The sequence below is a fragment of the Solea senegalensis genome, linkage group LG20 (assembly GCF_019176455.1).
Source record: "Solea senegalensis isolate Sse05_10M linkage group LG20, IFAPA_SoseM_1, whole genome shotgun sequence".
Taxonomy (NCBI): Eukaryota; Metazoa; Chordata; class Actinopteri; order Pleuronectiformes; family Soleidae; genus Solea; species Solea senegalensis.
In genome coordinates, this window is record NC_058039.1 from 6,362,965 (window position 1) to 6,376,079 (window position 13,115).

At 41.3% G+C, this 13,115-nt stretch overlaps 1 protein-coding gene across 2 annotated transcripts; it reads right to left on the reverse strand.

Annotated features, from left to right (window-relative positions):
- Window positions 1–1,665: 1,665 nt before the first annotated feature.
- clk2a (CDC-like kinase 2a) lies at window positions 1,666–13,039 on the reverse strand. Of its 2 annotated transcripts, XM_044052717.1 has the most exons (14): window positions 12,864–13,039; window positions 10,539–10,777; window positions 10,193–10,442; window positions 9,008–9,098; window positions 8,147–8,213; window positions 7,695–7,811; window positions 7,115–7,281; window positions 6,264–6,358; window positions 6,026–6,155; window positions 5,603–5,685; window positions 5,243–5,322; window positions 4,645–4,735; window positions 2,699–4,545; window positions 1,666–2,617 (listed from the first exon to the last, which is right to left on the reverse strand). In XM_044052717.1, exons 2-13 carry the CDS (start codon window positions 10,775–10,777, stop codon window positions 4,357–4,359), a joined length of 1,599 nt encoding a protein of 532 aa, XP_043908652.1. In that variant the 5' UTR covers window positions 12,864–13,039; the 3' UTR covers window positions 1,666–2,617; window positions 2,699–4,356. The 2 variants fall into 2 exon arrangements, with proteins under 2 accessions (XP_043908652.1, XP_043908653.1); XM_044052718.1 differs by lacking the exons at window positions 9,008–9,098; window positions 12,864–13,039 and having other exon boundaries at window positions 10,539–10,704.
- Between the last annotated feature and the right edge of the window lie 76 nt (window positions 13,040–13,115).

Consider the following 13,115-nt stretch of genomic DNA (forward strand, 5'->3'; position numbering starts at 1 on the left):
GAATACAATTATTGTAAATGCTTAGGGTTTAACTCCATGCAATCAAACCACATTGAGAGGGTAGAAAAACAAATTACGATACATGTCCAGTGTACGTTACTTTACAACTTTAATGTTTCATTCAAAAATACATCCAAATTCTTCAGACAGAGACTACAGTGGGTGAGCGCTATTGTGTTTTTTAAAGCAACCCAGAAAGATATCAAAGACATGGTAACCTTTCACTGACAAAGCAAACCTGTTCTATTGTCCATCTAACATTACCTTTCTTCCAAGAGCACTTCTCTTTTGGTCCCTTGAGTACACAAAATCATTTCAATTGTCTGATTGTCCTCAAATGTCGGAAGTCACATGACTTTACATTGATCTGCACCTGGAGCAGGAGCAGCCACAGCAGGGGACGCATTAGTGCCTCCCACCAGTCCGTCCAGGCTGAGGCCCTGAAACGCTCCGAAGAAGGAATCGTCCTTTGCTGGGGCCGGTTTTCTGGCTGTGGTGGTCTGCTGCAGGTGGAGGAATTTTACAATTAGGAAACTGCTGCATAACATCTTTTTGTCCAGTTTATTTGGTTTTCACTGTGCACTTACTCTTGGGAGGCAGTGGTGGCTCCTGAAGTGTGTTTTTCTCACAGTTCTTTCAGTGTTCTTCTTGGCCAGCATGTCTTGCTGTCGTTTCCTTTGGCAAAGAGCGACAGGTGATGTTATACACGGCACGTGGGCAAGAAGCTTATTCATGTGAGCAACTGCCTCATCCCCATTAAGCCAAGAGTCTCAGCAGGATAAGGGGGTTAACCTTTAATTCATAGACTTCCAACAACAACACAGCAGCCATTTTGAAAATATTTAGCTTTTAATAATTAAAAGATCCATTTATCTTTTTCAGTTTCAGGATGCATGTTTGTTCGACTTTATTGAAATTAACAGACATTGTTAATGTCACCACTAACACCTTTTCCTCAAAATATGTCAAGATGGCTGTTGTGCAAAAGGTCAACATTTATGATGAATCAGTCTTACTGTACCTTTCTCTCTTCAGTTCAGCCTGGTACACTCGGAGCCAGGAGTCAGGAACCTTCTGGCTGCTGCAGGGAAGACTTCTCCTCCTGCCGACGCTCCTCCTGCGGGTGAAGCTGCTCCTGCGGACGGACTGGCTCCTTTTTGCCCCTCTTTTGTTTGGAGTTTTGCTCCATGACATGCAACTGGTGAAGTGCTTCAGTGGAGCACCCAGAGACATGAGGGAATCCATTTTTCAGAGTCTGACTCGTGCTGGTGATTGTCCGTTTTTTAAGGCAGCACTTGTGGCTCTTTAAAAAAAAAAAAAAAATTAGAGCAGGAACGAGGTTTTTATCTGAAAATACAAAGAGGAATTGTGTCAATATCCATTTGTATATGGCATTAAAGACTGAAGAAAAAGAATATCCAAAAATGGCACTTACAGATGATTATAATTAAAGACATTTAAAGAAACACATCAACACATTCTGCAAAAGGTATTTTTTGTTAAATTTTGTATATATAAAGAAAAAAAGTATATCTATTTGAGTCTATTTAATCGATTTGAATTTACTACATTATTCATCTCCCCCACAGTTTTGTGTCAGTCTTTCCTATTGCTTCAAAAATGCTATTTAACAAAACACCATACAGAAGAATCATCTGGACTCACCTGCGACTGTGACCACGATCATCCGTTCACGTCATGTCATACAATGAACACTTCTGCTCCGTCGGCGTCTGATCTTCTGGAGGGTTTGACTGATGACCTCGCTGGTCTAACAGGATTAGCTAAAGACGCAAGAGTCATTTATCTCATTAGCAGCAGAGCAAACAGATAAACACCTGCTTGTTTACATTCCATATATATTTAAAAACAAAAAAAGCTCAAACCAGATCCTCATGTTTGCAGCAGGGGACATATTTGATTAATAATTACTCAGTTTCAGAAGTAAACATAAAGTAAAATTCGATGGTAGTTACACTCTCTGACAGATGGAGTGTGGACAGACAGACGAGAGGAGGAGAGGATTTATTCCTGGACGTCAAACACAGGAAGGCAGCTTCATTGACTGGAAATATAAAGCAGCAGCTGAGTCATAAAGCTGAATGAACCATTTCATTCATTGGTTCATTTACTCCAGGTCTGGACACAGGTCATCTGGTGTCAACACATCCGGTGATCACAGCAAGAACTGGCTACTAATTACACACCGGGGTATTTGCAGAGTAGAAAAGCATCACATTACTTGGTATTTGTGTGTTCTTTTTATGTTCACTTATATTTCTTTGACACAGTGGCATTAAAGATAAATTACACAACTTTCCAACCACACAATTAACAGAGGCTACACATTTCCTGGGATATCTTCACAGTGGTGTCTTGTTGTGTGACAGAGGCCTTTGTCTATTTCATTGCTGCACAGAAACAGTAAAGGAGGCCATAAAGGAAGACTGACTGCCCACAATGGGTGAGGTTGAAAAAATAAAAACAAAAAAATATAAGCACTGAACTTGCACGTTACCAGACAGATGGAGGAGCATGTGTGATGAAGCAGGAGAACAGCTGCCGCAGCACATCATCCGCCTCCCACTCCTCCTGTCCTGACAGGGCGACAGCTGAGCTTCAGGGAGGGAATGAACATGAACATGAGGTTAGTTCTTATTACAACAGGAACCTTACAAATGCTGCCAAGAGCTCTTACCTTGGGTCGAGAATAGTTTCATTTTTGAAATAGCCCCAGGGTTCCTGCACGCTTTCCAGTGAACACTGGAATCTGAAATATCATCCGAGACACTGGCCTGAAAATAACAAAAAAATAACAAAAACTGGTACCACTTTAAAATAACACTATCCTTATAAAGGATTTACTAATTGTGTATATTGTTTATAAATCTAACAATAATAGACAAGTTATTAAGTAATATTTACACAGATTCTGTCTCACTATCCTGCAAGATCTTGTTACTACAGACCATTTATACTTCCTTTATATAGCTAATAGAGTTGTAAAGTAGTCCCCAATCTTTTACTGGCATTATCACTCACTGATGTGACCTAATCTGACAGTTTTCATCTTGAAACGCTTCTGCCTCAGATCTCCTACATATTTGAACCACATGTCTGGTGTTTCTGTGAGTCACTCAGCAGTTCTATTATTAGTCAGCGTGGTAAGACATGGACTCGGACACAGTGGTGGTATTTAAAGACAGAGTGCCTCCTTTGAGCCACAGGCTTAAGCTGATACTGGGAGCACCAATACACCCCAGGCAAGGAGGACTTAACTTTAATTCTACACAATCATACATATATACAGTTTTATACGCTTTAATTTCATACAAAAACATGTCATTTACAGGTGGGAGTGGGGATTGACCTATTGGAACTCAAAATAAATATGTCATCAGGAGCTGTGTGTGTGTGTGAGCTCAATGGCTTCCACCAGGAGCTGTGTGCTTAACCTTAATGGTGACAAATTGGATCCAACCATTATCACACATGGAGAAGGCGGTTTGTCTGTTTTTTCATGTTTGAGAATTCTTGACAATTCCATAACCAACGCTCAACAACTAAAAGACTATGTTTACATGAGAGCATTAACCACTCGATCCACACCGACAATACACAAACTCACACCCTCGACCGGACACACACCCAGAAAGCTTTGTATAACATTAACAGATATATCTATGAATGAGACGGGCTTCAGAGGCCTGTGTGTGTGCAGAGAGTCATCGCATTATTATCTCATTGGCAAAGAGCATTTTGGATGTAAACAGTCTCCATGTTCAGGATCATCCTTTTAAAAAAAACCTAATACACAGTGCAAGTGCTCACCTTACAAAAACAAAAACATGAACTCGGGATATCTGCCTCGGCTGGAGACACTTGCAATTTGTTGATGTGATGTCATCAGGGAAGAATATCTTGAAATATGACATCGTGAACACTTATGTGGGTGAAGACCTATGCTGCACATACTGTATGTGCTACCTCCTTTATACCCTTTCTTCTCCAGCATTAATTAACAGACGGATGGATGAAGGTGGGTCAGAAGTCAAAAGGAAGACTGGAGCTGCATAGAGGGCTACCTTGGGTACAAACAATCTCTCGTGATTCTGTCCTGTACTGAGGCCACTAAAAAAGTCAGACTCTTTTCCAGTCTCTTGTGGGTCGTATAGGTCTCTCTGCAGGAAAAAAACATGCCTCTTGTGGCTGCAGAGGTGGACATCCAAGGGACAGGACAGGGAGGGCAAGACGTTAAGGTGTCCATGCTTTAATGACAATTAACAGAATACACGAGAGCCCTGCACCACATATAAAATATGATCTCTGTCACTCTGTCTTTGAAGGGCTCAGGTGTCACCGGCTAATGTCTCTGTTTCCCTCCCAGGTCTTGCTGCCCGTGGCCTCGCCAACGCCGTTATTTTCAAAGAAAGGGTGTTTGAGGGAGTCGGCGAGCGTCAGCCTCTTAGAGGGCTCGTACTCCAACATGCTTTCAATGAGGTCAAACAACTGGTGGTGCTCCTCCGCCTCTGACAGCAGATACCGCTGATGGTGGGACAGACGAGAAAGAGACGAGATGGAATATTGAGAGGTTGTCAAGAGAAACACTGTCAAAAGGAAATAAAGACACTCCGTTCCTCTTACCCGCAGAGGTTTACAGTTTTCTCGGACATATTTTCCTGCTGACGAACTCTCGTCCCAGTCCAGACGACCCCGATAGAAATACTTCTGCTTTCTGAAATCGCACAGACAACAGTGTGAGCGCTAAGCAGCATTTTATTATTATTACTATTATAATCTTTATTAAACTAGGAAAGCCCCCATTCAGTAAGTTTGCTTTCACAGGTAACTGGACGACTGTTGTACAAGTATAAACATTAGCAGCGGGCGTGTCTACCTCTGCTGCTCTAGGTGGTTTCTGGCTTGTTGTTAGCATGTTGAGCATTCAATCATTTGAGCTGAAAGAGCATTAACCCAGTCTCCTTGTCAGTCCAAAAATGTATCAGCCTGGATTTCACCAGGTTTTTATCCCCACTTTTGTCTTCTGTGTTCTATTATTTCTAGGTCAATGCCAGAGGTGGGAACTATAGTGCATGCACAGTTTGAGTCTGACTGAACAGGTAATTCCACTCCAGATCACATTATGTGTTTTAAAATGTATTGAGTGTTACATGATGACTCCTAGATAAACACAACAGGGGAAAAAGGACAGAGGACTTGAGTGTTTTTCCTGTTCTCTCACCTTGTTTTACGAATCATCCTCGAGGGAACTGGTCCTAGGATTCTCTCCATCATGGCCAAATGCTCCCTGTTGTCATGGGTCTGAAAGAAGTATGAGGTAGAGGCGACCATGATTCAGCAGCAGAGAGGTCAAGAGAGAAATGGGAGAGATTCAGGGATAATCATGATTTAGAAAACACTGGTTCTCCAGCTACCATCTGTCAAATGTCAAAGGTTGACCAACAAATCCAGGGGCTAGTTCCTATCAAGGTAACAAGCCATGAGTCTTTAACCAAACATATGTTATGACAGGCTGCACATGGCATAGATAAATAAGGTATAGATTTGCAGAGTTCACTTTATACATAGAAAACCGTCTTACCTGAAACAGGGTGAAACCTAGGTAGTACTCAAACAGGATACACCCAATGCTCCACACATCACAGGGATGGCTCCAGCCCAGTTCTTAAAAGGACAAACGCATTCAAATAAAAAATATAACATTTGAAGAATAAGAAATAAATAGATACATGTAGGGTATTTTCATGGCAAAGCTTATGCTGACTGACACATTGTTGCCGACATGACAAGGAACGTCACAACTACACACATCAGTGAAATCATGCTTGGAATGCCTGGCTTGTTTAAATGAAGCCTTCCAGATTGTCTCGATTGAAACAAGCACAGATGAATATCTACAAACTTAGGCAAACTAAAAATTAAACATAATAGGCATTTGCCTATCATGTTCTGCGACGTGATGTGTTCAGTGAATTCATAGCCCACTGCTGACAGTCCTGCTCACCTAGTATGACCTCAGGGGCGCGGTAATGCCGTGTGGACACAATGGTGCTGTGGTGCTCATGGTCAAAAGTGGCACTGCCAAAATCCACGACACGCACGGCTGTGCTCTTAACAGTCCGCTCTTCTCGTTTCTGCGAGATAACAAAAACACAAGTGTCAAAAATACTGAAATTAATCTGACGTTTCTTTTTACGCAAACATGAGTTGCACACAAATATTCACATTCTATTTCTTCTTACCTTTTCTACATTGTAGGACATTGTGAAGTCTGAATTAACAAACAGGATGTTCTCGGGCTTCAGGTCTGTGTGTGTCAGCTTATTGTCATGAAGAACTGTGGACGAAGAAGTTGCTTTTATTGTCTTTCACGTTTGACTGTAAATAAATTCAAAGTCAATCAGTATCTGAACAGTGATGTTGATAGATCTGCCATACAGTAAGTCCCTGGGAAATTGTAGGTCCTCAATGAAATGATGATTTCTTGAGAAACTGTAGTGTTTAACTCCAGAAATGAGGCATCGTAATACGATGTTGGCTCTCTCAGAGGAAACCCTGCACAATGTAGTACTGTGTTCTTCAAAGAAAAATAAGGTAGGGGACGAATGGACAGTGAATTTAATGTGTCCTTTTAGATGTTTGTGTGTCAAGGACACAGGAGCTGTACCTAGCAACATCACTGTGTTAATCATTTCAGATAATGTAAAACATATTTTGTGGTAAGGTCGATCGTGAGAGATGCTAAAACAACCTTTTGAAAAATGAATTAAGTCAGAACATGAGAATCAGAAGGCTTTTTAAAAAGCATCTATAAAGACACTGACATTCTAGTCAGGATTTATTCAGCATTGACTCTTTCTAAATAGCATAATAATTATGTGACTCTATAATGCCCTCATGTGGCTGCCCAGTCTAGTACAGACACTAGCTGTTTTACTGCACTTACTCCACTGTCCAAACACCAAGAATTGTTGGAAAATTACTACATTTTAAAGACATTAAAGCCTCATTATAGTAATAATATGGCAATGTTTTCATTCATACACTTTGTTGTGTTGTCAAATCAAATCGAGGACATAAAAATATAACTTACACTTCACAGCGAGACAGATTTGGTAGGCCATGTGTCTGACCTGACCAATTGAGTAGGGAAGGTAGTTGTTCTCCTTTAGAAAGTCAAAGGTGCTGAGAGCTAGCAGCTCAAAGGAGATACACATGTGACCATGGTAGTCGAACCAGTCGTACATCTGTACACACAGGCTGCAAAATCAAGAGAATGCAAAGGGTAAACTGTCAAAGAACTGTAATTATAAACAACCTTTTCACTATGGTCGGCAGACGAGAGGAGCCATGGAATGAACCTTCAACCTTGTAATTAGTGGACAAACTGCAGTAGCACCTGAGCCACAAACACCCACAGCCAATACACGAGGTGTGGCAGTTATGTAGAGGTTTATTTATGCCAACAGTTTTACTGGCTGAATCAAATATTTATTTTGAAAAGGTAAGCCTCGAAAGCTCCCAGTAAAGGAAATAAAGAGAAAAGTCTTAGTCACACATACTGAAATGAGCAAAAATGTATTAATCAGTGACCTTTACTGTCAGAACTGGGCAATTTTAAACATTTTTCTAAAAAGGAGAAACGTGTTGATTTAAGCAAGAAAGAAACTCACAATTTATTATCAGGATCCTTCTCATTGATCTTCTCAAGGACATTGATCTCCAAACGAGCTGCTTCCTTGTATTTCTCCACATTTTTGATAATTTTTAGGGCAACATGGGCTCCTCCCCTGTAAAAGGTAATGAAACAGAAACATGCATCACATAATTGTAATAATAATAATAATCTGAACCTCACTGAAAAGTTCCTGATAGTTAAACTGAACTGTTTGACTTCAAAGTTAAAACACATTGGTAAACTGTAGTAAATATAGATGATTACTACCCAAATACCATGTTGCTAAAGCCTAAACGCTGACTAGCACAATAAACATTTGTTAGCTAAAACAAAAAAGAACAACAAAAGGTAAGTATTCCTGGCTGGAGGTCAAAACTGGAACTACCCCAGAGACAGATAAATATGTCCACAGATTTTCAGGTTAGAGTGACACACAAATAAACACACCTGCGATGGTCAATGCACTGCATCACCCTCCCAAAGGTGCCTTCCCCCAAAGTGCTGACAATCTCATCTGCAACACACCAGAGAGAAAAGAAAAACAAAGGGAGAGCGGGGGCAGAAAGAAGAGGAGCATTAGACTTGTGAACTTGAGTAGAAATACACAATACAAAAGTTTAAGACAGGCGTATCCATGCTAGCGCCCATCCCCTTTTCAGGAGGCTGCCGATTCAAATTTGGCAGACTGGAAACAATCTATGATAATCGGATGCATTGCTCTACGATAAGGAGGCAAATGTAAAAGTCTGCCTTCCTTTGATGACCAATTTGTAGCCATCAAAATAAATGTACACCCTTTCAAGATGTGGTTCTCAATGTCCAAAAGGACACAGTGTGTGTGGAAAAACTGGAAAAGGTATTGCTAAGCAATGCATGATACTGAAAATAAAATTCATAACTATACATGTACTGAGTCTGCTAAATACTGAAGTGTACACTATGACAACAAAATCCTGAAACCCTCATAGTGGAGAATAGCTAGCTAGCGTTGAGGCTTTAAGCTCTAGGAGAAACACATCAGAAACAAACAGCTGCAAATTGGATTCTATGTTTAAGAAAATCAACCTGTGAAACATAGAAAATGCTCCACAGCTTGAAATTCTACAATGAAAAAGGGGAAAATATCTAACGTCCCTCCTAAAATCGTCTTCTTATGCTTATTCTTGCAATCCACCCTATTTCAGCTATTAGAGCGAAGAGCATTCTAGCAAGGCATCATCATCATCAGGCACTCCCATGTCATGTAAATGCTCTATGCTTTAATACTCATATGGAGAAGGGTTACGATAGAGTAGTGGCAGTGAGTACATCTCTCTTGCAGGACGTCCCCACTCCGACAGATCAGGTGCCCTTCCTCGTCGTCCCTCACACTCAGTGCCCGCGTCCGGCTGCCGCTCCGCTGTTTTCACACCCAAACCACCATCAGCAGGTCACGACACGACCAAAGGGTACAGGGGGATTTCGGGGACAGCCGCAGCCATGGTGTCAGGCGGCACAGGAAGACGAGGAGGGAAGAGGAGGGTGGTGTTGGCGGTAGTTGATGTAGTTGTGGTTGTAGGTGGGTTTGGTGGTCATGGGGCGATTCACGCATGACACCACGTGAAGGAAATATATAACGATAGGGATATAGTGCAAGGGAACAAGTCAAAGATCACATGTTGTCCTCTGCTTCTCTCCCCCCTCTACCTTTAAACCACAGTTGCCTACAAACAGGGAAGCAACTGGCATTTCCATTCATCATCGCAAAAAAGACAGTAAAATAACTTATTCATAACTAATCAGGCTGACTTTTCAGGTTAAACAAGATGGAAAACAGCCATATGTAATCAAGCAGGAAACATGAAGGTAACCTTAACACTTATACTATTAAGACCACCCCTTACTCACTTCAGTGTTTACCACCCAATAAAAACAAGTGTGGTCAAATACTGTATATTGTAGCCCAAACAAATCTATATTTTAATACATCCAAGACATTTTAAATGCCATTGAATTTTATCAAAATTGCTGTTTCTATGAGAATTTAGCATGTTTGAAAGAACATTTTCATTTTTTATTTTCAGCTTGACCTGAAGTAATGGGCCAACATACATTTAAGGCTTTTCTACGTACTTCTTAATAAACCTATTATTTATTTATGTCAGGGCCACAGATTAAGCTATGGTGATGGGTGTTTATCTAAAAGCAGAAAGAATTTGTGTTTGATGATTAAAACTGATGACAAAGTGTTTGCATAAAAATGAAAATGCTCTGCCAAAAGGAAATGCCAATTTTAATCAAACCCGCATAAAAAGAATAAAATAAAACAAAATCCCTCTGACAGACAAAAAAAAAAAAAATCATAAAGATTGTACTACTTACCAACTCCAGGAGCTGCAGAGAAGAAATGGTTAGGGTAAGACAGAGACAGAAAGAGCTGAGAGAAAAAGACAGAGGTGGAAAGAAAGAGGACCATGACAGTTAAGATACAATCTCAGGGCCGGCTGTACTCACCGAGGAGGACGGGCTATAGGACCTGGTTCTACGCCGCCTTCGTTTGTGCTTACGCCTGCTGCCTTTCCGCCTGTATGACTCTTCCTGTTCCCTCTCACGGCCGCGCCGATAGTCGTACACGTTTGGAGAGAAGTTGCGTGGATAGTAACTTTCAGCTGCTCCATGTGGTTCTCGTTCTCTGTCGCGGTCCCGTTCGTAGTATCTTCGGTCATATGGCCGGTGCTCCACTAAACGATTGTCATAACTACGACTGAAACACAGAGTACATGATACATTAATAAGACATGTAGATTAGATCTCAAGATGCATGACAAGATAACAAATCTTTCTGTGGACACCAACATACCTCCTTGAGCGTACAAAGCTTCCTTCCTGTCTGTGTCCTCGCCCCCTTCTGTCTCGTTCTCTGTCACTGCTGGATGAGAATGATGGTGATCTTCTGTGCCGCTGTCTTCGCCCTCTGTCTCTGTCTCGGTCTCGGTCTCTGTAACGATCCTGGTAGTTGCCTCTGCTGTCTCTGTAGCGGTCCTGGTAGCTGCTTCGACTGTCTCTGTCCGAAGACGAGTAGCGTCTTGTGTGAGGCATCTAGTGGATTTGTTCAAAAGGTAAGAACATTTTTTAATTAAAAATCAAAAAGAAGGCCAACCTTTAAAAAGCCCTTTAATGACGGTAAAACACCCACTAAAGTAAGGAAACAGCCGCAGTCAAATAAAAGCCTTTATTTAACAGCCACCATTTTTGCCACAGAGTCATCAGAGACTCTTGGTGACTTCTCAGTATACACTCACCAGTTACTTTACAAGGTTCATTGCAAGTTGTCACAAATATCTAACCAACTAAATCATATGGCAACAAATCAATGCATTTAGGCTTGTAAATAGGGAAGAAAGGTGTTTTTGAATTTGGCATGATTGTTGGTTTGAATATTTCACAAAATATTGATCTTGAGGATTTGTGAAAATGCTTTACTGATGACGCCAGTGGTCAGAGGAGAATGGCCACAAAGGTCTGAGGTGATAGAGAGGCAACATTAACTAATATATTCACTTGTTGGTGCCAAAGATATGCAGGAGACCATCCCATATCTAGCAGTAGTAGGATTGTCATCATTATTATGGTATGATTAAAATCAGTATAATTTGCTATCGGCAATCTATGCTGCTGCTTGTATAAATTACATTGTAGTACTATAAAAATGTCATAGCTGATCTGTCTAAACCTATAACTTGATACAACCGTGTCACTCGTCTCTCTCCTCAGTCCCTACCTCACCTCCCTCTTTTCCCTTCTCTCCCCTCTTTCTGTCCCCCATTTTTTTACCCCAACCGGTCGACGCAGATGCATCCAATCCTCAACCACTTTATCCTCCACATGAGAGTTGCAGAACGTGCGCTCAGCTGATATAGGGCGAAATGTGGGGTAAAACCATGGACAGGTAGCCAGTCCATCACAAGGCCACACAAACAACCACTCATTCTCACACCTACAGTCAATTTAGAGTGTTCAATTTGCCCAATCCCTAAAACTGCTCAAAAACCCATGCACACACGAGTAGAACATGCAAACTCCAGGCAGAAAGGCCCTTGTCACGGCCGAGGCAGATGGCTGCACATTTTTGTGTCTGGTTCTGTTAAAAGAGAGTTTTTCTTCTCTCCACTGATGCCCAGTGTTTGCTCATTTTGTGAATTGTTTGGTTTCTCTTCTCTCTGTAATATTATAAAGGTTTCTACCTTGCTACGAACAGTGCCTTGATAATGTGTGTTGTGATTTGGCACTATACAAATCAGTGTAAGACATCAGAGGCCACCACTGTCAATTTAAGTACCTAAAAAATGTGGCCAGTGAATATAGAGGCAGGAGTCAAATAAAAAAAGGTAGTAATAATAAACAGTATATGTGTTAGATGTAATTTATGATTAAAACCAGATCAAGTTTAATCAGAGCTGACTTGTAACAGCAGCATAGTAAACACACTTTATAAAAAACGGCCTTCTCCAGCTTTGAGTAAGGCAAACCACAAACACAACAGTGCAACTTTAACGTCAATGAGGAAGAAGTATATAGACGAAATCTGTGCAGAGACAGGTAAAGCGATCTGGACAACTGTTGAAGAGGGCCTATAAATAAGTGAACTAATACCAGTGATCAAAGGCGCAGGGACATTTTAATAATCCCTGTTGCATGATTCTTATGAAGTAGTAACAACTAGCTGGCGCTTCAAACGGTAGTTTCAGAACGTACAAATGACGTGTACGTAACTGTCAACAGTCAAGCTTTAACTAAGATTCAAACGATGTAAATGCAATACTTACAAGTACAAGTATCGCTATTGCATTCTTATTCACAGCAACAAAAACGATGCAGAACTTACGTTACACTGTTAATTATGTTCTCACGTACAACTACGACGGAAATGCAATAACATATCCCCCGATATATTAACAGCTGCTACGTATTTAAAGTAGAACCATGTAAATAACCTCACCAACGAACGACGTGCTGGCAGTTAGCATGTTCTGTTAGCAACATCAGGGGATGTAAATAATTTGACCGCCATCTTAGCTTAGCTACGCTCACCAGCCAAACAGCTACTTGTGTTAGCAAAGCTACGCGTTTGTTCGGAATGTAGCTTCTTCGCGAACACGAAACAGCTTAAATATACGATATTTACCGTTTTCGCAGCGAGACCCGTGCGCTTGTCCCACAGGAAATCCGTGGTGGCGTTCCAGTTGCCTCACTTATGTTCTGGGTACTAGCCTGATGATCAGAGCTAGCTAGTAGGCGGCCAGCTTTTTTTCCCTGTCTGCACGGGACAGCAAGTTCTGCCTCAGACTAGAGGAGCTAACGCCTCCCTGTCCCTGTGACTCCGAGTCCCTGTCCCTAAATATATTGACATGTCAGCGAGCTCACTGCCCTCATGTCA